This window comes from Papio anubis, chromosome 2 (assembly GCF_008728515.1).
Source record: "Papio anubis isolate 15944 chromosome 2, Panubis1.0, whole genome shotgun sequence".
Taxonomy (NCBI): domain Eukaryota; kingdom Metazoa; phylum Chordata; class Mammalia; order Primates; family Cercopithecidae; genus Papio; species Papio anubis.
The window spans coordinates 96,362,517-96,387,044 of record NC_044977.1 but is presented as its reverse complement, the minus strand read 5'-3'; the positions used below and the strand labels follow the sequence as shown (position 1 = coordinate 96,387,044).

At 37.3% G+C, this 24,528-nt stretch overlaps 2 protein-coding genes across 3 annotated transcripts in view; one reads left to right on the top strand and one right to left on the bottom strand.

Annotated features, from left to right (window-relative positions):
• Positions 1 to 15,748, top strand: part of TOPAZ1 (testis and ovary specific PAZ domain containing 1) — a 51,954-nt gene extending 36,206 nt beyond the window's left edge. Inside the window, exons 9-12 of one of the 2 annotated variants that reach the window (XM_031663426.1) lie at positions 6,083 to 6,146; positions 11,905 to 12,056; positions 12,261 to 12,353; positions 15,286 to 15,748. In XM_031663426.1, the coding sequence (XP_031519286.1) occupies positions 6,083 to 6,146; positions 11,905 to 12,056; positions 12,261 to 12,353; positions 15,286 to 15,405 (429 nt within the window). In that variant the 3' untranslated portion in view covers positions 15,406 to 15,748. The remainder of the gene's footprint in view (positions 1 to 6,082; positions 6,147 to 11,904; positions 12,057 to 12,260; positions 12,354 to 15,285) is intronic. The other variant, XM_031663427.1, reaches the window with a different exon arrangement.
• Positions 15,749 to 18,035: 2,287 nt separating this feature from the next.
• LOC116273785 (T-cell activation inhibitor, mitochondrial-like) lies at positions 18,036 to 23,770 on the bottom strand. Its single transcript, XM_031663425.1, has 3 exons — positions 23,712 to 23,770; positions 21,490 to 21,562; positions 18,036 to 18,541 (listed from the first exon to the last, which is right to left on the bottom strand). The coding sequence occupies exons 1-3, from the start codon at positions 23,734 to 23,736 to the stop codon at positions 18,376 to 18,378; spliced, it is 264 nt and encodes an 87-aa protein (XP_031519285.1). The 5' UTR covers positions 23,737 to 23,770; the 3' UTR covers positions 18,036 to 18,375.
• Positions 23,771 to 24,528: the final 758 nt, after the last annotated feature.

The following is a 24,528-nucleotide window of genomic DNA, read 5'->3' as shown; positions in this document are numbered from 1 at the left end:
AGTGTGTAAGAGTTCTTTTTCTCTGCATCCTCACCAACATTTGTTATTTTCTGTCTTCTTAGTAATAGGCACTCTAACTGGGGTAAGGTAATATCTTACTGTAGTTTAGATTTGCATTTCCCTGATACATGGTAATGTTGAGCATTCTTTCATATACCTGTTAGCCATTTGTATGTCTTCTCTTGAGAAATGTCTGTTCATGTCCTTTGCCCACTTTTTAATGAGATTATTTGCTTTTTTTACTGTTGAATTGTTCGAGTTCCTTGTATATTCTGGATATTAGTCCTCTGTCACATGAATAGTTTGCAGATATTTTCTTTCATTCAACAGGTTCTCTTCACTCTGTTTGCTGTGCAGAAGCTTTTTGGTTTAATATAGTCCCATTTGTCTTGTTTTTTGTTTTGTTGTCTGTGCTTTTGTAGTTTTTGCCATAAAATCTTTGCCTAGACCAATGTCCTGTAGTATCTCCCCTATGTTTTCTCCTATGGTTTTAGGTGTTAAGTTTTAATCCATCTTGAGTTGATTTTGTGTATGGTGAGAGATAGGGATTCAGTTTCATTCTTCTGAATATGGATATCTTAATTTTCCCAGCGCCACTTATTGAAGAGGGTCCTTTCCGTAATGTATGTTCTTGGTGCCTTTGTCAAAAATCAGTTGGCTGTAAATACATAAATTTACTTCTGGATTCTCTGTTCTATTCCATTGGTCTGTAGGTCTGTTTTTATGTCAATACCATGCTTTTTTGTTTACTGTATCCTTATAATGTATTTTGAAGTGAGGTAGTGTAATGCCTCCAGCTTTGTTCTTTTTCTTTCAGAATCGCTTTACCTATTCTGGCTCTTTTTTGGTTCCCTGTGAATTTTAGGATTGTTTTTCTATGTGAAAAATGACATTGGTATTTTAATAGAGATTACATTGAATCTGTAGATTGCTTTGGGCAGTATTTTTTTTTTTTTTTTTTGGATGGAGTCTCGCCCTGTTGCCAGGCTGGAGGGCAAGTGGCGAGATCTCAGCTCACTGCAACCTCCACCTCCTGGGTTCAAGCAATTCTCCTGCCTCAGCCTCCTGAGTAGCTGGGACTACAGCCACATGCCACCATTTTTAGTAGAGACGGGTTTCACCTTGTTGGCCAGGATGGTCTTGCTCTCCTGACTTCGTGATCTGCCCACCTCAGCCTCCCAAAGTGCTGGGATTACAGGCATAAGCCACCACACCCGGCCCAGTATGGTCATTTTAATGACATTAATCCTTCTTATTTATAAGCTTGGGATGTCTTTCCATTTATTAATGTCCTCTTCAGTCTCTTTCATCAGTGCCTTGTGGTTTTCCTTGTAGAGATCTTTTACCTCCTTGGGTAAATTTATTCCTAGGTTTTTTTTGTAACTTTTATAATTGGGAATACCTTCTTGATTTCTCTCTCAGCTATTTCCTTATTGGTATATAGAAACACTGTTAATTTTTGTATTTTGATTTTGTATCCTGCAACTTTACTGATTTATTAATCAGATCTAAGAGTTTTCTGGTGTATTCTTTAGTTATTTTTAAATATAAAATCATATCAGTAGCAAAGAGTGACAATTTGACTTCTCTAACTTGGATGCCTTTTATTTCTTTCTCTTTCCTGCTTGCTCTGGCCAGGACTTCTGGTACTATGTTGAATAGGATTGGTGAAAGTAGGCATCCTTGTCTTGGTCATTCAGTATGACGTTAGCTGCAGGTTTGCCTTATATGGCTGAGAGAGTTTGGATATTTGTCCCTGCCCAAATCTCACATTGAATTGTAATCTGCAATCCTGGAGGTGGGGCCTGGTGGGAGATGTTTGGGTGATGAGGATGGATCCTTCATGTCGTGGTGCTTTCTTCACTGTAGTGAGTTCTCATGAGATCTGGTCATTTAAAAGTGTGTGGCACCTTCCGCTCCACTCTCTTGCTCTCTTGTTCCTGCTTTCACCATGTGATGTGTCTGCTCCACCTTCACCTTCTGCGATGATTGTAAACTTTCTCAGGCCTCCCTAGAAACTGAGCAGATGCCAGCACCGTGCTTCCTGTAAAGCCTGCAGAACCATGGGCCAATTAAACATCTTTTCTTTATAAATTACCCAGTCTCAGATATTTCTTTATAGCAATGCAAGAATGACCTAATAATACAATGACCTTTATTATATTGAGGTATATTCCTCCTATGCCTAGTTTATTGAGGTTTTTATCATGAAGGATATTGAATTTTATTAAATGCTTTTTCTGCATTTATTGAGATGACCATGTGGTTTTTGTCCTTCATTCTGTTAATGTGATGTATCATGTTTATTTATTTGTGTGTGTTGTGCCAAACTTACATTCCTAGAATAAATCCAACTTGATCATGATGTATTTTTTTTTTTTTTATGTACTGCTAGATTCGGTTTGCTAATATTTTGTTGAGAATTTTTGAGTCTGTGTTTATCAGGGGTATTGACCTATAGTTTTTACTGTTGTTGTTGTAGCCTTGTCTGGTTTTGTTATCAGAGTAATGCTGGCGTCATAGAATGAGTTAGGGACAATTCCTTTCTCTTCCATTTTTTGGAATAGTTTGAGGAAAATTGGTATTAGTTCTTCTTCGAAAGTTTGGAATTCAGCAGTGAAGCTATCTGGTCCTGGACTTTTTTTTTGTTCAGAGTTTTCATTAAAGATGCAATCTCATTACTTGTTTTTGATCTGTTCAGGTTTTCTGTTTCTTCCTAATTCAATCTCAGTAGGTTGTATGTGTCCAGGAATTTATCCATTTCCTCTAGATTTTCTACTTTTTCATGTATAGTTAGTTGTTCATAATAGTCTCTGATGATCTTTTTATATTTCCATAGTATCCATTGTAAAGTCTGCATTTTCATTTCAGATTTTGTTTATTTGGGTCTTTTCTTTATCTTGATTAGTCTAGCTAGCAGTTTATCAATTTTGTTTATCATTTTGAGAAAACAAGTTTTCATTGTGTTGACCCTCCTTTTTTTTTTTTCTTTTTTTGTCTCTATTTTGTTTAGCCCCACTCTGATCTTATTTCTTTCCTTCTACTAGTTTTGGGTTTGGTTTGTTCTTGCTTTTCTAGTTTCTTGAGATGCATTGTTAGAGTGATTATTTGAAATCTTTCTACTTTTTTAACATAGGTGTTTAATGCTATAAACTTCCCTTCTAGAATAGTTGTTGCTGTATCTCATATATTTTGGTATTTTGTTTTCTCATTGCTTCAAGAAATTTTTGCATTTTCTTCTCAATTTCTTTCTTGACCTGATGGTCATTCAGGAGCATGTTGTTTAGTTTCCATGTATTTGCAATTTCCAGAGTTCCTCTTGTTATTGATTTCTAGTTCTATTTTATTGTATCTGAGAAGATACTTGATATGATTTTGATTTTTTAATTGCTGATTCGTTTTGTATTCTAACATATGGTCTAAAAAATGTTCATGTGCTGATGAAAAGAATGTGTGTTCTGTAGCTGTTGGATGAAATGTTCTGTAAATGTCTGTTAGGTCCTTTGATTTAATGTGCAGTTTAAATCTAGTGTTTCTTTGTTAGTTTTCTGTCTAGATGTTCTGTCTAATGCTAAGAGTAGGGTGTTTAAGTCTCCAACTATTATTGTATTGGAGTCTGTCCCTCCCTTTAGATCTAATAATATTTGCTTTATGTGTCTGGGTGCTGCATTGATAGATGCATGTATTTAAGTTGTTATATCCTGTTGCTGAATTGATACATTTGTCTTTAAATAAAGACTTTATCTTTTTTGTTATTTTTTTACTTAAAGTCTGTTTTATCTGATAAGTATAGCTGCTCCTGCTTGCTTTTGGCTTTTGTTTGCATGGAATATCTTTTTCCATCCCTTTACTTTCAATCTAATGTGTCTTTACAGGTGAGATGAGTTTCTGGTAAGGAGCATATCATTGGATCATGTTTAATCCATTTAGCCAATCTATATCTTTTAAGTGGAAAGTTTAATTCCTTTACATTCAAGGTTATTATTGACATGTAAGGGCTTATTCCTGTCATCTTATTAATTGATATCTGGCTGTTTTGTATATCCTTTGTTTCTTTCTTTCTCTCTTACTGCTTATCTGTAGTGCTAACATTTTATTCTTTTCTCTTTCTTGTTTGTATGCTCTGCTTTATCAGTGGTGTTTATGTTTGCATGATGGTAGATATCATTCTTTTCACTTCTAGGTGTAGGATTCCCTTAAGCGTTTCTTGTAGGGCTGGTATAGTGGTGATGAACTCCCTCAGCTTTTGCTTTTCTGGGAAAGACTTTCTCTTTATTTATGAAGGCTAACTTTGCTGAGTATAATATCAATTAATATCCATATTTTCTTTTAGCATACTTTAGATGCATCATCCTATTCTCTCCTGGTCTGTAAGGTTTCTGCTGAGAAATCCACTGTTAGTCTGATGGAGATTTCTTTATAAGTGACTAGATGCTTTTTTTTTTTCCTTTCCTTTCCTTTTCTTTTTTTTTTTTTTTTTTTGAGACACGGTCTTTCTCTGTTGCCCAGGCTGGAATGCAGTGGTGTGATCTCAGCTCGCTGCAACTTCTGCCTCCTGGGCTCGGGTGATCCTCCCACCTCAGCCTCCCAAGCAGCTGGGACTACAGGCACATGTCACCACGCCCAGCTAATTTTTCTATTTTTAGTAGAGATGGGGTTTCACCATGTTGCCCAGGCTGATCTCTAACACCTAGACTCAAGCAATCCACCCGTCTTGGCCTTCCAAAGTGCTGAGATTACAGGCATGAGCTACTGTACACAGCCTGTTCTTTTTCAAAAGTTGTTTTAGCAGTCCACAGCAGTGATGGTTACAAACAATAGAATTTGTCCTTCTGGTATGTGAAAATGTGTAGCCATCTTTCTGCTGGGGGTGTGGCTGGGTCACTGCTGTTGGCTCCCACAGCCACAGCAGCTGCAGCTGCAGGCCAGGAATGTCAGTGGGGCTCCAGGGATTTTTCACTCGGCACCAGGGCAGGGCACAATCTGTGGGGGCTGGGCTCCCCACATGGCACCAGGGTGTTGTTAATTAGCAGCTTTTTTAGCAGCTACTTAGGACTTAGTAGTTTGTGGGACTCAGCATGAGCTCTTCCTCTCTGGAGCAGTGCTTTTCCAGGCAACCCCCCTACATTAGTCTCAGGACCCACAAGGGCCAAGGGACTCTGTCATGGCTAGGATTATAGGAGTTTTCAGCCAGAGTGTGGGCCACTGGGAGTCTGTCATTTACACTTTCTTTGTATTAGGGAGCCTCTGTAACTCCACTAGTAGGTTTTGATCCTGCTGAGATTCTTTCTCTGTATAAGACAAACTAAGCAAATGCATTTTCTTCTACCTTTTAGCAAAATCTCACTGAAATGCATTCATCCATTTGGCTCACCATGCCATCCCTTCTCCACTGAAATGGGTGGTCCAAGGCCAGGTCTTCAGGCATTTAATACCCACCGCAATGCTATGGTAGTCAGAAACTCCTTTTCACCCTCTTAAAAGTATATTTTGAGAAATAGAATTTCTTCATTTTTATAGTCCAATTTTTCAGTTTTCTTTTGTGCTATTAACTTTTTGCATCCTATTGAAGATCTTTACCAAGATCATGAAGATGTTCTCCTACGTTTTTCCTTTAAAAGTTTGTTTTACCTTTTGCAGAATCAAATCATCTAGAATTGATTTTTGTTTATGATATAAAAAGAGAATCAAGATACAGTTTTTTCCCATGTGGATCTTCAGGTGACACATTACCGTTTATCAAAAAGACCATCTTTTCCCCACTACACTACAATGATACCATGTTATAAATCAGCTGACTGTATATGAGTGGGTCTGTTTCTGGGCTCTCTGTTCTAATACGTTGGTCAGTGTGTTTATCCTTGCACCGGGAAATGGTTATTTATAAAATAACATAAGATTTTTGTAATGAATTAAATATGTACTTCAAATCTGTGAGTTAACCAAACATCAGCTTCTTTATTCCAATCCTTTGAGATCATTTAAAAATTTCAATATAAGCAAAAAGATAGGATTGAAATGTGTATAGTTCTTACAGAATATTTAAAAAAAGGTAATTTTACATTTTTCATGACTTTTGCAGGTTTGCATGGATGTGTTTAAGAAATATATAAATATCAATGAACTGTGTTTGCTACAGCGTGCAGGTATGAAACAAATAATTCGTATAAAGCTATTAATGTGTGGATATTAAGTAATGTGCTATTGTTTGAAAATAGTTTAAAAGTAAATTCAGTAATTTGTAAGTTTGAAAACGGAATGCCTTACCCAAGAGTGGCTCTGTTGGCCTAAGAAAGGATTGAAAATAAATGAGATATTTTGGTTAATAAAAAAAAAATCTACCTAATACTGTAATTCCCTTACACACTAATATTTTCATGACTTACAAATTTTATTTACAAGTGTAAGATGGAGAAAATGGTATTGTTAATTAGTCTTTAATTCTATCTAAAGGGACTTTTCAGAAGCTGACTCTTTCCTATTTCTTCTTCCTTCTTCTCTTTTTACATTTACCTCTTGTAGCCAGTGTACCATCCAGTGAGTTCTGTGCAGTTCCCTATACATACCAGGCTGTGTTCAAACTTCAAGGCTACTATTACCACTTCTCTCTGTTAGGGATGCCTCTAGTTCCATCCCATTTCCTCATGGCAAAGGAAAGGCTATTCGGCCTTCAAGGCTAGGTCATAGGAAATATGATTGGCTATTTGGCCTTCAAAGCTAGGTCATAGGAAATAGGATTGGCTATTTGGCCTTCAAGGCTAGGTCATAGGAAATAGGATTGGCTATTCGGCCTTCAAGGCTAGGTCATAGGAAATAGGATTACCTCCTCTATTAGGCCCTTATCTGATTCCACAACCCCATCCCATTCTTTGCCACCTTCTCCCCATACTAATAGTGAGCTGCAAGAGGACAGAGACCATGCTTAATTTATTTGTATTTGTCACCCTGACACAACCACCAAAGCCACATAGTAGATGTGGTAATAGAGCACTTTCACTTCATATATTTCTGCTTGAGATCTCATTCTGCTAAAAACAAAGTCTCTGACAGGTTTATTGTTTTGTTTTGCTGGTGATATCATCTCCCCAAGGATTAGAGGAAACACCTAATGGAATTGCTAGTCTCAACTTAATGTAACTGTAACAAAGAAGTAGTAGTTAAGGTGAAGTAATAGGTACCTATATGGAAATATACTTGTAACCTGAGGGATTTATCCATATCTAACCTATGAAACTATATAGGTTAGATATGGATGAAATTTTAAATTCCAGAAATAATCCCATAACATGAGATGTGGAAGAAAAGAGGATGTCGTGAAAAAGATGCAGAACTCCCAAAAATATAAGTCTGACTGTATAAAGATCCAACATGGCTACAGGAAAAATCCATCTGAATTTTGCTTTAAAACAATGAATAGAGAACAAAAATAAGAGCCTGTAGCAAAGAATAAATGTAGAAAGTTGTCAAGAACCTGTGGAAATTTTTTGGTTTAAAAATAAAAACTTAGTGGGAAATAATAGATAGCTCAGAATAGACCTGATATATATGAGGGGTTTAGTGTTTACAAAGACCATAGGATTTGAGACAAGAGGAATCACTTTGAAAATGATAAGATAACTAGATAGCAACTTAAAGAGGCTCTGAATACCACTGGTATAAATAAGTTATGGATTTAGCTACTCAGGCTCTACAGAGAGGCCTCAGGAACCATTTTGGTGCACAAGGGGAGGGAGCTGAATCAGTGGACCCCCCCAACTCCCTGTTTAACCATAGTTTCTTGTTTATCTATTTTATATTTAAATTTCCACATAAAATTCTTTTGAGAGGTTTTTAAATTTTAAGTTTCCATTTAGAAATTTTAAATTTACAAAAATCTGTGAAAATAGAAATAATACAAACAATAGTCATATCCTTTATCATTTTCATTTGTTCACTCTCTCCTTCCTTCCATATATGTGTGTATATACACATGTGCACATATGTGCATGGCCATTCACACACACACGTTTTTCCCTGAACCACTTGAAGTTAAGTTGCACATATCATGGCCCTTTACCACCAAATACTTTAATGCATATTTCTGAAAAACAGGCTATACTTTTATATAACCATGGCACATTTATCCACATTAGTAAATTGAACATGAGTACAATAGTTTTGTCTAATCTATTACTTATATTCAAATTTTGTCACTTGACCCGATGATGGCCTTTTGTAGCATTTTTCCCTCTAGTTTAGGATCCAGTCCAGGATCAGGTGTGCATTTAGTTGTCATAACTCTTTAGCCTCCTTTAATCTAGAACATTTCCACCGTCTGTCTTGGACATTTTGGGAGTATGTATATGATAAAATATACATAAAATTTACTATTTTAAACATTTTTAAGTGTACAATTCACTGCCATATTAAGTACATTTGTTATGTGTAACCATCACCATTATCCATTCCTAGAACTTTCTCATCCCAAACAGAAATGCTGTATGCATTAAACAATAACTCCTCATTACCCTCATTCTCAGCCCTTGATAACCTCTAATCTACTTTCTGGCCCTATACGTTTGTCTATTCTAGGTATTTCATATAAGTAAAATTACACAATATTTGTCCTTTTGTGTCTGGATTATTTCACTTAGCATAGTGTCCTCAAGGTTTATCCATATTATAACATGTATCAGAATTTTCTTCCTTTTTAAGGCTGATATCCTATTGTATGAATACACCAAATTTTGTTTATATATTCATTTGTTGATGGACACTTGGTTGTTTTTTCCTTTTGGGTATTAAAGTAATGTTGCCGTGAACTTTGACATACAAGTATCTACTTGAGTCCTTGCTTTCAGTTCTTTCGGGTATATACCTAAGAGTAAAACTATAGGTCCTGTTTTATCTGTTTTATATTTGAATTTCCACATAAAATTTCCCTTTCCAGAAGTTTTATGGCCAAAAACATTTTAAAACAACGCATTTAGCATATCCCAGAATGAATCAATGAAGTACAGCAATTAGCAATTCAGTAGAAAAAAAGTCTTTTAAATCAGATTTTTAGAAAGATGACGATTTCTGTGGTTTAATCAAAGGGAGTATAAAAGATATAAATTTGATCACATAAATTTGAACTAAAAAGCTATTATCTTCAATATTTTAGATTTACCACTGGTAATATACAAAAATATTCCAATATATAAGAATAATGAGTCCAATCAGCTATTTAGAAAGACATGAATATTGTTTCTTCTTTTGAAAATTAGAAACATTTCAAGAGGAAATTCCAGTGGTTAATGATTCACTAGAATTATGCATTCCTAACCAAAGAAAGGAGTAAAAGTACCTGATTCTGGTGAATAATTGGTAAAGTAGCATTATGAATTGACAAACTTTTTAAGAAAGCAATGTAGGCCGGGTGCAGTGGCTCACACCTGTAATCTCAGCACTCTGGGAGCCTGAGGTGAGTGAATTGCTTGAGTCCAGGAGTTTAGACCGGCCTGGGCAAAATGGTAAAACCCCATCTCTACAAAAATATATTTTAAAAATTAGCCAGGCATGGTGGTGCACGCCTATAGTCCCAACTACTCGGGAGGCTGAGGTGGGAAGATCGCTTGAGCCCAGGAGGCAGAGGTTGCAGTGAGCCAAGATCATAACACTGCACTCCAGCCCTGGGTGACAGAGCAAGACCATGTCTCAAAAATAAATAAATAAAATAAAAGACAATACAGCAGTTTGTGTCAAAACGTATTAAAAATGTTCAGTTTCCACCCAACAGTTTAACAAGAAGGTATCATTATTCGTTTTTGTTTTTTTGAGAAGGAGTCTCCCACTGTCGCCCAGGCTGGAGTACAATGGCACGATCTTGGCTCACTGCAACCTCCGTCTCCTGAGTTCACGCGATTCTCCTGCCTCAGTCTCCCTGAGTAGCTGTGACTACAGGCCTGCGCCACCATACCCGGCTAATTTTTTTATTTTTAGCAGAGACAAGGTTTCACCATGTTGGCCAGGCTGGTCTCAAACTCTTGACCTCAGGTGATCCACCCACCTCAGCCTCCCAAAGTGCTGGAATTACAGGCGTGAGCCACCACGCCCAGCTGAGAGGATCATTATTTTCAATGCAGAAAATATATTAACAGTTTAAAAATAACTTAATGAGGCCAGGCGCGGTGACTCATATCTATAATTCCAGCACTTTGGGAGGCCGAGGCAGGCAGATCACCTGAGGTCAGAAGTTCAAGACCAGCCTGGCCCACATGGTCAAATGCTGTCTCTACTAAAAGTGCAAAAAAAAAAACTAGCCAGGCATCGTGGTGCATGCCTGTAATCCCAGCTACTTGGGAGGCTAAGGCAGGAGAGTCACTTGAACCTGGAAGGTAGAGGTTGCAGTAAGCCAAGATCATGCCACTGCACTCCAGTCTAGGTGACAGAATGATACTCTGTCTCAAAAAAATAAATAACTTAATGACACAAAGGAGGAAGGTTGCATGTCAATTAGTGGACTATTTACACGCTGGCTAACATAGATTAACTGCAGCTTTTTGAATGTCTGCAATTTAGTTTTATTAATAAGCTATAATAACACTGAGTTTACCATTTTATCAGTTGATCTGCTTCTGTATAGGCAACTATATAAATACTGCCAAAAGTATAGCAGCAATAATTTATCTGTATGTGCTCAGGGAAAATAATTGTAGTATATAAAAAAGCTTTACAAGAAATTTGAATATTATACCATATGATTAAAGTTTTAAAACTTTAACATTAATTTTTCACTTGTGCCACTGAACTTTGTCAATAGCTACTGGCTTTCCCAAACAACACCAGGTAATCCAGCTAGTAATAAATATTTCTAATAGAAATAATTAACACAAAATAAAACCAAAAGTATTTTTACTAAGGCAGTTAAGGCATACACATTTTAACCTGCGAAATTTTGGAATGAAGAAAAAAATGATCAATGAAAGAATCCCAATTTAAATAATTTTAGTGAAATCAATGGGGAAAAATTGGAAACATCATGTTACATAGAAAATTAAGGATTTGGATGGGCATGAAGAAAGTACTTTCTCAAAGAAAACTAATCAGCGTTGTTGTAATTTTTAGTAGAATGTTCCACAATCACAAACTGAAATCAAAAATATCCCCATCCGACGGCCGGGCGCGGTGGCTCAAGCCTGTAATCCCAGCACTTTGGGAGGCCGAGACGGGCGGATCACGAGTTCAGGAGATCGAGACCATCCTGGCTAACACGGTGAAACCCCGTCTCTACTAAAATACAAAAAAAATTAGCCGGGCGAGGTGGCGGGCGCCTGTACTCCCAGCTACTCGGGAGGCTGAGGCAGGAGAATGGCGTGAACCCGAGAGGCGGGGCTTGCAGTGAGCTGAGATCCGGCCACTGCACCCCAGCCTGGGCAACAGAGCCAGACTCCGTCTCAAAAAAAAAAAAAAAAAAAAAAATCCCCATCCATGACAAGGCAGGGAGAAATTAAAAATAATGTCAACGTGTTAGTGGGTTTAAAGCAACAAGAATGGGTATGTGTCAAAACAGTCTGCGTCCATCACCAAACTATACAACTTCACATATGTACCAGGGCTACTGCCTCACGACTGCCTGGGAACTTGACTCTCTAGGAGTTCATATTGACAGTATGATATATGGGAATGGCAGTTTAGACCTATTTTTGCAGGCAGCGCATGAGTTACTCCATACTGAACATGCTTGGTTGACTTCAAATATTATTGCCATTTTGACTTTTGCTTTAATTTTCATCCACTATTTCTAATACTAGAACTGTACCTTTCAAGAATTTACATTGATTTCATATTATTTTATCTTTATATATAGAAAAATTATTGAATTTAAGAAATACGGATATCTGACACAGCAAATGACGTTAGTATATATATTTTCATTTTCAGTAAACGTATTTATGGAGTACTACAGAAAGTTTCCCCCAGGTATATACTTTGATTTACAAGTGCTAAATGATCTTCTAAATTCTTTACTCAAACATTGTTTATTGAAAGAAGTATTTCAGATAGTGAACCTCAGCATAATGGTTAAAATGCTGGTAAGTAGCCTGAAAATATATGTTATTTTAATATTTTATGTTAATTTCTCTGTTATTCATTATTTGAATTTAGCAGTTGAATTTCTGTGTTTGTTGAATACTTCCTAGAAACCACTTGTGTTTTTCAACATAAATGAGTTTGAGAAATTTAAGGTGTACTAAAAGAAGATCTGAAAATGAGTGTAATTTTTTTGTTTTATCCAGCCTTCTCTGAAAATATTACTAAACATATTTGAGCATGTGGCAACTATGAAATTAAGGAATGCTCTACCTGCTTTAATTGATATATTTTGCAAGGTATGGTTTTATTTTCTTTTATTCTCTGATGGCAAGTAACCAAGAAAATAATTGTTTCCATGTATACGCTTGAGCTGCCTTTTATTCACATTCTGGATGCCAAAGAATTCTATTTCGAGAAGTATTCTTTTTCTCTTGAAATAGGGTTTATAAAAATATACTCTAGTGGCTGATAAGCCTTCCCCTTAAATTAGTTTCAAACATTCAGATTATTGCTTTTTGATGTATGAATTGTCTTCATCTCTACTTGATAAGGATGATTAAATGAAATTTTCTTTCTCTAAAAGAATTGAGATCATTTACAACAGAAATAAACCAAAAAAGACTGACAAAAATATAAAATTCAACTTTTGTTAAATACTTCCTAATATTTGATACTTAATCATCTACTTCAGAATAGGCCTGATAGGAAAACTACTGGTTTTCTTTCAGAAGCAACATTGGAAGAACTCTAGCAGAAAAACAGATATTTGAGTGAATACCTCAGATTTCACATTATAAAACTTGACAATTGCTTGCCTAGAAATGTTTTGAATCAAAAGTTACTGATCGCCGGGCACGGTGGCTCACGCCTGTAATCCCAGCACTTAGGGAGGCCGAGGCGGGCAGATCACAGGGTCAGGAGTTCAGGACCAGCCTGACCAACATGGTGAAACCCCATCTCTACTAAAAACACACAAAAAATTAGCCAGGCATGGTGGTGCACACCTGTAATCCCAGCTACTCGGGAGGCTAAGGCAGGAGAATTGCTTGAAGCTGGAGGGAGAGGTTGCAGTGAGCCAAGATTGCGCCATAACCTAGGCAACAGGGGGGCAAAACTCTGTCTCAAAAGAAAAAAAAAAAAAAAAGTTGCTGATAACCCATAGAGGTTGTAGAAAATCTCAGTAAGGATTCCATAAATTGTCTGATACTAAATAACTTGACTTTCTGCAAAATGTACCCCTCAGTGACTGTCTAAATAAAATTACCCTTAGTGGAGAATATCTAACAAAGACAATGATTTTCATTTTTGCGTGGCTAATATGGAACCATCATTTCTGGAAGTTGTTTAAAACCAGTACCAATTTCCCTCTTAAGACTATTTCAGGGTTCAGTAGTAACACCATAATATCATCATGGAGAAAGATGCTTTTCCTCCTCTTTATCCTGGTGTACCATACTCCATGTATTTAGCATAAATATCACTGAGAAAAGATAATTAACATCTTATTTTTGTCCTGCCTTAGATTGTTACCTAGTGTGTTACAAAACAATTTATATTTACTCTGGTTTTTGAGCAGTGTTAAAGGGCAGAGTTTTTAAAGCATGTCAGTTACCAGATAACTGATTTGTTCTCTTGCAGGTTTGTTTATAGTTGGCCTTGTTCATTTAGTCAAAAGTTACTGCAAGGTCAGTGAATACAGTTAGACCACCAGTGACCCTTTCAAATGTTGTAGAGCATAACAGTAAAAAAAATCATGATGCCCACTCCTTTACTTCATGATGTTTGGAAAACTATTTGTTAAGGTAGTGGATTGGTAGGTGTAGGAGAGGAGCTATTTTCCTCTTTTAAGATAAAATTGAGTATGCTCTGAATCTAGAGGAGCTAATAGAGCTTAAGGATTAGAACCTAATCTTTAGAACAGACTTTAAACAGTCATTTTTACAGGAATTTTTACCAAAATTGTTTTTAGTTAAAATTGTTTAATAACATGGCTTAGGGTAGCATTTCTAGGACCCATTCAAAGGGGGCCTAGTAGCACTAAATTTGAGACCGTTTTCCTTGGAGTTCAAAGGTGGGAAAAATCTCTTAGCAGCTTGTTACTATTATCCTTCACTAAAAGAAATTCTATCTCAAAATATATAATTGTAAGTTCTAACAGCCAAATTACAGCATCTCACATTATACCTTGAAACAGGTAGCTTCTCCACTTACCCCGGTATTGTTTTGTTATCCTACCCCAAATTCTTACTTCCTAGTACTCCCTTCAGATATATACTGGAGACAAAGCATACATTCTCTCAAACATTCAAAATATATTTTGATATTTAAGTAATTTCTTAAAGGGAATTTTTCTGAAAACCAGAATAAAACCATAGAAAATTCTCAGCAAAAATATTGCTCAGAGAATTTCAAACACCACTCAGTTGAGTCATTCTTAACTCTCTAAATCCTAGTCCAGGGTAGCTAGTCATAATACCTTCGAGGTATTATGGAGGTATTGGAGGACCTAGTCATAATACCTTTGAACCAAGGTCAAGAGGATCATTTGAGCTGGGGCAACTAATAAGACTGCCAGCTCACAACCTTGTACCTTCTCGCTTTTCCAGGATAATGTCATGTAGAAGAGCTGTCAGAAAAGGCCTGCCTCTCATTCATCCATTCTCACACTGGAAGTATCCAGATATTCCCCTGTTGGTTCTCTTCATTAGAGTTGAGGCTCATGAAGAAGACAGGAAATGAGTCATATGTGAATGACAGATAAAAATCTTTGAATTGATTTTTTTAAATTAAATGCTATATTACATGTGGGCAGTTAATCCACCTGAGTGATTAATTTATCAAGGAATCACTGATTCTTCTCTGGCCACAGCCCTGTGTGAGGCACAGGAACAATACTTCTCAGGAAGTTTGCAATCAGGGATGAGGTATGAATACCAGTCCTAGACTAAAAGACAGACTGAGTACTAAATAAGAGGTATATATGATAAAGTGGTTGAGATAACTTAGAGAACAGGAAGAAAATTCAAACACTTAATATTTTCATTTTTGCTTTAAATTCTTAGGATATCTTTTTGTGATTCTGTGCCTCAATTTTTTTTAGTGAGTTTTATTCCGCTTGTCTCCATGTTTCACTTCTTCCTTCAGTGTCTTAGTTGTTTCACACACATTGGCTCCTCAATTCTGTCACATTTTTGTAAGAATAACCACTCTTTCTTTTCTCTTCTACAGCTTGTTGAAGCTGGGATGGTGCTTGACCCAGAGCACTTTAACTATATTGTTAAGCTCTTATATCAAGTACAAGCTTCCAAACAAGAAATAACTGCAGTTCTGGAAATGAAATCCAGGTGAGAAAAATCATTATTATTTATGCCAAAATATATGTGTCTTGGTGGGGACTTATAAAAGCTGAAGGAAAAGTTCTAATAACTGTTTGTATGCCCATTTAGATAGTTACCTGTCATAAACCCTTCTCCCGTCTCTTGGCTATGCCCTACTTTAGTCAAGCTGCCTCTGGCTAGCCTCACCTCATTTTTCTCAGTACTTCATTTCCTCTCAACGTCCTGCTCATTCAGTGTAAAAAGAGTATCTTTTCTGATGAACATCGATGCAAAAATCCTCAATAAAATACTGGCAACCCAAATCCAGCAGCACATCAAAAAGCTTATCCACCATGATCAAGTGGGCTTCATCCCTGAGATGCAGGGGATTCAACGTACGCAAATCAATAAACGTAATCCAGCATATAAACAGAACCAAAGACAAAAACCACATGATTATCTCAATAGATGCAGAAAAGGCCTTTGACAAAATTCAACAGCCTTTCGTGCTAAAAACTCTCAATAAATTCAGTATTGATGGAATATATCTCAAAATAATAAGAGCTATTTATGACAAACCCACAGCCAATATCATACTCAATGGGCAAAAACTGGAAGCATTCCCTTTGAAAACTGGCACATCACAGAGATGCCCTCTCTCACCACTCCTATTCAACATAGTGTTGGAAGTTCTGGCCAGGGCAATCAGGCAAGAGAAAGAAATAAAGAGTATTCAGTTAGGAAAAGAAGAAGTCAAATTGTCCCTGTTTGCAGATGACATGATTGTATATTTAGAAAACCCCATCGTCTCAGCCCAAAATCTCCTTAAGCTGATAAGAAACTTCAGCAAAGTCTCAGGATAAAAAATCAATGTGCAAAAATCACAAGCATTCTTATACACCAATAACAGACAAACAGAGTGCCAAATCATGAATGAATTCCCATTCACAATTGCTTCAAAGAGAATACAATACCTAAGAATCCAACTTACAAGGAATGTGAAGGACCTCTTCAAGGAGAACTACAAACCACTGCTCAATGAAATAAAAGAGGACACAAACAAATGAAAGAACATTCCACGCTCATGGATAGGAAGAACCAATATTGTGAAAATGGCCATACTGCCCAAGATAATTTATAGATTCAATGCCATCCCCATTAAGCTACCAATGACTTTCTTCACAGAATTGGAAAAAACTGCTTTAAAGTTCATATGGAATCAAAAAAGAGCCCGCATTGCCAAGACAATCCTAAGTCAAAAGAGCAAAGCTGGAGGCATCACGCTACCTGATTTCAAACTATACAACAAGGCTACAGTAACCAAAACAGCATGATGCTGGTACCAAAACAGATATAGACCAATGAAACAGAACAGAGCCCTCAGAAATAATACCACACACCTACAGCCATCTGATCTTTGACAAACCTGACAAAAACAAAAATGGGGAAAGGATTCCCTATTTAATAAATGGTGCTGGGAAAATTGGCTAGCCATAAGTAGAAAGCTGAAACTGGATCCTTTCCTTACTCCTTATATGAAAATTAATTCAAGATGGATTAGAGACTTAAATGTTAGACCTAAAACCATAAAAACCCTAGAAGAATACCTAGGTAATACCATTCAGGACATAGGCATGGGCAAGGACTTCATGTCTAAAACACCAAAAGCAACGGCAACAAAAGCCAAAATTGACAAATGGGATCTAATTAAACTAAAGAGCTTCTGCACAGCAAAAGAAACTACCATCAGAGTGAACAGGCAACCTACAAAATGGGAGAAAATGTTTGCAATCTACTCATCTGACAAACGGCTATATCCAGAACCTACAAAAAACTCAAACAAATTTACAAGAAAAAAGCAAACAACCCCATCAAAAAGTGGGCAAAGGAAATGAACAGACACTTCTCAAAACAAGACATTTATACAGCCAACAGACACATGAAAAAATGCTCATCATCACTCGCCATCAGAGAAATGCAAATCAAAACCACAATGAGATACCATATCACACCAGTTAGAATGGCAATCATTAAAAAGTCAGGAAACAACAGGTGCTGGAGAGGATGTGGAGAAATAGGAACACTTATACACTGTTGGTGGGACTGTAAACTAGTTCAACCATTGTGGAAAACAGTGTGGCGATTCCTCAAGAATCTAGAACTAGAAATACCATTGGACCCAGCCATCCCATTACTGGGTACATATCCAAAGGATTATAAATCATGCTACTATAAAGACACATGTACACGTATGTTTATTGCAGCACTATTCACAATAGCAAAGACTTGGAATCAACCCAAATGTCCATCAGTGACAGACTAAGAAAATGTGGCACATATACACCATGGAATACTATGCAGTCATAAAAAAGGATGAGTTTGTGTCCTTTGTAGGGACATGGATGCAGCTGGAAACCATCATTCTCAGCAAACTATCACAAGAACAGAAAACCAAACACCGCATGTTCTCACTCATAGGTGGTAATTGAACAATGAGATCACTTGGACACAGGAAGGGAACATCACATACCAGGGCCTATTGTGGGGAGGGGCGATGGGGAAGGGATAGCATTAGCAGATATACCTAATGTAAATGACGAGTTAATGGGTGCAGCACACCAACATGGCACATGTATACATATGTAACAAACCTGCATGCTGTGCACATGTACCACAGAACTTAAAGAATAATTTAAAAAAAATAAAAAAGAGAGATCGATCATGATAATAGAGGTCTCAAGTTTTCTTTCAAACCCTCAACTGTACTTCAAAATTTGGTGCCAAAAACATGATTACTAGTACTCTAAAGAGTTTAAATGACAGCTTTATTGCCTGCACAAAACAATGACAGCTTTGATTAAAAAAAGCTCTATTTTCAATTTTCGGTATCTACATTTCAAATTAGTTCAAAGCATTGATTATATCACTACAACAGAATAATCCACATTTATAGAACTCTATGTATTATATTGTATCAAAGGTAAATAAGCAGAAATGTACACTACTGGTTTAAAAATAAATAAATGTTTACCCTTTCTACGGGGTGCTGTCCAAAGAAATCTGGATGTACTGCAAAATAGAAAGGCCTCAAGGCATTGACTGCTTCAGCTCCTGATAAAGCTCTTGAATAGGGAAACCAGTGTGGAAATATCTTCTCTAGACATAACCTTTTAAAAAGATGTGGGCTGGTTATTCATTGAGGCACTCACACACGCACAAATCCTCAATGTATAAGGTGACAATAAAATTAAACGTACTATGCACAGCAGAAACAAGATAGATACTTCATGGTTTTCTGAAATCTATTAGTTTTACAAGCGGTGAGTACCACATGATTTCTAAAACTGGTTATAGTTTTTTCTTGTGCAAAATGAGAAATATTAAATAATATTATAATTTCCCCTCAATATTCCACTTTGAAATTCAGCTGACTTCACTGCAAATGGTAACAATTTCCTTTCTAATTTTCTTATTCAGATCAAAAAATCTTAATATCCAATAGTGTAATTCTCTCTATATATCTATATCTCTCTCTTTACATCTATCTCTTTCTCTTTCTTTCTTTCTTTCAGACAGAGTCTTGCTTTGTTGCCCAGGCTGGAGTGCAGGGGTGCGATCTCTGGGGGTCAAGTGATCCTCCCACCTCACCCTCCCAAGTAGCTGGGACTACAGGCGCCTGTCACCACACCCAACTAGTTCTTTTGCTGATCTCAAACTGCTGGCCTCAAGCAATCCTCCCGCCTTACCTTCCCAAAGCAATGGGATTACAGTCATGAGCTACCATGCCTGGTTCAATTTTTTCTTTATAGTAGCAAACATTTTGATAATTATTATACTTAAAAAGAGATACAGATGTCTTTTAGCTCATTCCCTCATTATTAGCATGCTAAAATTATACTAGTTGGATAACTTGATATTCTCATTCTTTTTTTTTGAGACAGGGTCTTGTTCTGTTGCCCAGGCTGGAGCGCAGTAGCATGATCTCAGCTCACTGCATGCAATCTTCTGCCTCTTGGGTTCAAGTGATTCTCCTGCCTCAGCCTCCCAAGTAGCTGGGACTACAGGCATGTGCCACCACTGCCGGTTAATTTTTTTTTTTTTTTGTATTTTTAGTAGAGACAGGGTCTCACCATGTTGGTCAGGCTGGTCTCAAACTCCTGACCTCAGGTAATCCACCCACCTCAGCCTCCCAAAGTGCTGGGATTACAGGCATGAGCCACCACACACGGCTGTGATATTCTTAAGTTTTGTAACCCACTTGAGAGTGTTTTTTAAAAGTACAGTGTTTAAATCCAAATGAAATTATTTGCAGTTTTTTGAAAGCACTTCCACGACACCTATTTTTAAATGTTATCATTTACCTTTTCCATCCTAAGCTTTTATTTATTTATTTATTTTTGAGACAGAGTATCACTCTGTTGCCCAGGCTGGAGTGCAGTGGTGCGCTCTTGGCTCAACCTCTGCCCCCTGGGTTCAAGAAATTCTCCTGCTTCAGCCTTGCAAGTAGCTGGGATTACAGGTGCATGCCACCATGCCCAGTTAATTTTTGCATTTTTAGTAGAGACGGGGTTTTGCCATGTTGGCCTGGCTGGTCTTGAACTCCTGACTTCAAAGGATCTCCCTGCCTCAGCCTCCCAAAGTGCTGGGATTACAGGCGTGAGCCACTGTGCCTGGCCCAACCTAAGCTTTTTATAATGAAGTCTCTAAACATTGCACATGCCTCTGTTCTCATACATTAGGTGTGCCAAGTCTTTAGAAAAGTTTTATGTTTTTAAAATGGTAGAGATTGTGGAATCATTTCTGGTGATTTTTAAACAATCTGGAGACCATCAATCTATTTGCAGATTATCTTTTATTCCTCCCATATATTTGAACCTTTTATAAAGTCAATATATGGATTTGTACCTCAAGGATTAGAACAGGAGTTTAAAGCAAAGGAAACAATCAGCCAGGATTAAATATGAGCTAGTCTAAGTAAACCACAGTTGCAACTCCACTTATCCCTCTGAGCTTCCGTTCTCATTTCCCAGCGTCTGACATACACTTAGCTCTCCTGCCAGCTGCTCAAATTTTGCGTATCTAAAAAAGGAGTACAAGTCATTATTGTCTTTTTAAATTCAGCCTGGTTACAGAAGGCCAGGGAGCAGCTAACAACTCAATCCAGGATTATCTTCCTTATTTTTGTTATTGTGGTACCACCTTTCTCAATGTTGTAAAGCACAAAACCCAAATTAGTTCACTACCCCCATTCACTTTCAGTTAGTAAAGTCTTCTCACTTTACAATGTTCAATGAAATCATTCCTTCTTCCCACGTTCTCTGCTATCAATTATCATCACTACAAAACTAGACTGTACAGTCTCATAATTAGTCTACTCTGCTGTCCCTTTCTCTAGCTATATTGGGTATCACCAACAGATTAACTTTCCTAAAATCCCACCATCACTGTATTCCTTACTCAAACAGCTTTGGTGGTGCCCTAATTCCTGCGAATAAATCCACTCCTTAGTCTGGTATTTGAAACCCTCTTTCATTGTTTCCCCATCTGTCTTTCCAACTTGATCTCCAATCATTCCTTATAGAAACCCTTAGTTCCAGGTCCCAATAATCTTCCTCATTTTCCCCTTTTTGTCCTACATAATTTTTAAGTCCTAATGCATCCTCCCTGACCTGCATTTTCACCTATCCAAACTGAACAATTACTGCACACCTGTCACGCTCCAGGCATTGTATCTATTCCCCCAGAACCTTCCCTTCTGTATTCTCATTAGTCTCTCCCTCTTTTAAACTCTAAAGAAAAGAAACTGTGTGCCCTAGATGCTTGAAACGTAATACCATAAAGTGAATTGTGTTAAGAGGAAACTTGATCTGTTTTTCTGTTTAAGCTTTTCACACCTAACTATTCTGAAGGACAGTATTCTTTTCACCTTCTACTCTGAATGTACTCTTGGAGGACCTGTCTTATATAAATTTTCTTTACTTTTTTGTTCCAGCTTTCCACCATAATATAACTTCAGAATTAGAAAAATAGTAACAAACTGAAATAAACCAAATGCATAACAGACCTCCCCCGCCACCCCCACAATACTAATTACAGATTGGACCACGATACTTACCTCCTCATAGGTCTCAGGTGGCAAAACATTTCTGAATATATATGTACGTCAACTTCCAGGCATCCATTAATTGCTTAAAAGTTAAGCAGATATCACAAATGAACAAGTAGAATTTTAAGTGTAAAACACATGATTTATATTATCACCTAAAATATGAAATACTTAGTTATTAATCTTATAAAATATGTATAAGATCTAGATAAGGAAAACTACAAAACTCAGATGAAGGAAATAGAAAGACTAAATAAATGGAGAGATACTCCACGTTCATGGATAGGAAGACTCAATATTGCCAAGATGTCATTCTTCCCAACTTGATCTATAGATTCAATGAAATTACAATCAAAATCCCAGCAAGTTAGTTTGTGGATACTGACAAATGGACTCTGAAGTTTATAAAGAGAGAGAAAAGACCCAGAGAGTAGCCAACTCAATAAGGAAGGAGAACAAAGGTAGAAAAATGACACTACTTTATTTCAAGACTTACCCTAAAGCTACAGTAATTAAGACAGCACGGTGTTGGTGAAAGAATGAATAGAACCATGGAACAGAATAGAGAGCCCAGAAATAGATTCATATAAATAAAGTCAACTAATCTTTGGCAAAGGAACAAAGGCAATCCATTGGAGCAAAGACAGCTTGTTCAACAAATGACACTAAAACAATCGGACATCCACATGCAAAAAAATTAACCTGGACATAGACCTTACATTTTTCACAAAAATTAACTCAAAATGGGTCATATACCTAAATATAAAATGCTATAAAACTCCTAGAAGATAACAAAAGAGAAAATCTAGATGACCTTGGGGATAGAAATGACTATTTAGTTATAACACCAAAGGCACTATCCAGCTTAACTGGTAAGCTGGACTTTGGTCAAACTGAAAAATTCTGCTCTGTGAAAGAAAGTGTCAAGAGAATGAGAAGAAAAGCCACGAACTTGGAGAAAATATTTGCAAAAGACACGTCTGATAACAAACTATTATCCAAAATACACAAAGAACTCCTGGCCGGGCGCGGTGGCTCACGCCTGTAATCCCAGCACTTTGGGAGGACGAGACGGGTGGATCACGAGGTCAGGAGATCGAGACCATCCTGGCTAACACGGTGAAACTCCGTCTCTACTAAAAATACATAAAAAAAATTAGCCGGGCGCGGTGGCAGGCACCTGTAGTCCCAGTTACAGGGGAGGCTGAGGCAGGAGAATGGCGTGAACCCGGGAAGCGGAGCTTGCAGTGAGTGGAAATCGCGCCACTGCACTCCAGCCTGAGCGACAGAGGAAGACGCCATCTCAAAAAAAAAAAAAAAAAAAAGAACTCCTAAAGCTTAACAATGAGAAAACAAGCAACCCAATTAAAAATGGGCAAAAACCCTTAACAGACACCTCACCAAGAAGACATACAGATGGCAAATAAGCACATGAAATGCAGTTCAACATCATGTATCCTCAGACAATTGCAAATTAAAACAAATGAGATGCCACTGCAAATCTATTAGGATGGCCAAAATCCAAAACATTGACAACACCTGCTGGTAAGGATGTGCGGCAACAGCAATTCTCATTCACTCCTAGTGGGAAGCGAGGATGCAAACAGGTGCAGCCACTTTGGAAGACAGTATGGCAATTTCTTACAAAACTAAACATACTCTTACCATACTATACAGCAATAGTAGTCCTTGGTAATTTACAAAACAAACTGAAAACTATGTGCACGCAAAAACCAGTGCACAGGTGTTTATAGAGGCTTTATTTATAACTGCTAAAACTTAGAAGCAAACAAGATGTGCTTCAGTAAGTAAATGGATAAACTGTGGTACATCCAGACAATTGAATATTATTCAGGCTAAAAAAAAGTCAGGGAGGAAACTTAACTGGATACTACTAAGTTAAAGAAGTCGGCCAGGTGCGGTGGCTCACGTCTGTAAGCCCAGCACTTTGGGAGGCCGAGGCAGGTGGATCACGTGAGGTCAGGAGTTTGAGACCAGCCTGGCCAACACGGTAAAACCCTGTCTCTACTAAAAATACAAAAATTAGCCTGGTGTGGTGGAGGGCGCCTGTAATCCCAGCTACTAGTGAGGCTGAGGTAGGAGAATTGCTTGAACCCAGGAGTCAGAGGGTTGCAGTGACCCAAGATCGTGCCACTGCACTCCAGTATGGGCAACACCAGCAAAAACTCTTGTCTCAAAAAAAAAAAAGTCAATCTGAAAAGGCTATATACCTGTATACTGTATGATTCCAAGCATATGAATTCCAAGCAGTCTGGGAAAGGCAAAAAGTCTGAAGACAGTACAAAAAGATCCATGGTTACCACGGGTTAATTGATAGGGAGGGATGAACAGGCAGAGCTCAGAGGATTTTTAGGGCAGTGAAACTATTCTGTATGAATGATACTACAACGGTGGAAGCATCATTTGTCAACAATTGTCAAAATTCTTAGAATGGACAACACCAAGTGAACCCTAAGGTAAAGCATGGACTTTGGGTGATAAGGATGTGTCAATGTAGACTGACTGTAATAAATATACCATTTTGGTGTGGATGCTGATAGTGAGGGAGGTTATGTGTAAGTAGGGATGGGAGTATATGAAACTCTCTTTACTTTCTGCTAAATTTTGCTGTGAACCTAAAATTGCTCTGAAAGTTAAAGTTTATTTTTAAAACAAGCTATGGAGATAAAAGTGGGGGAAAGGATTTGAATCACATGAACTTTTCCAATAATTTAGATCTTTAGCAAGATATTCGAGTATATTATGGTCTCCATATCAACTGACCAAATGATTTTTAAAATCCTATGAGCAGTACCTTATTAAAATTTTGCAAGGCCCTATTATTCACATAATAACCATCAGGTAAAAAATTATTTTCTCCCCTATGTAATTGAGCTCTGAGCTTTTCCTGTTCTCCATTATTCCATTCTAGTGGAGAGCTGCTGAGTAGCACGTTCTCTCAAAACAATCATCACATGGCTAAAGTCCTATTCTGTCACATCTTAAGTACCAAAATGTTTTTAATATATTATATATACATATATATAT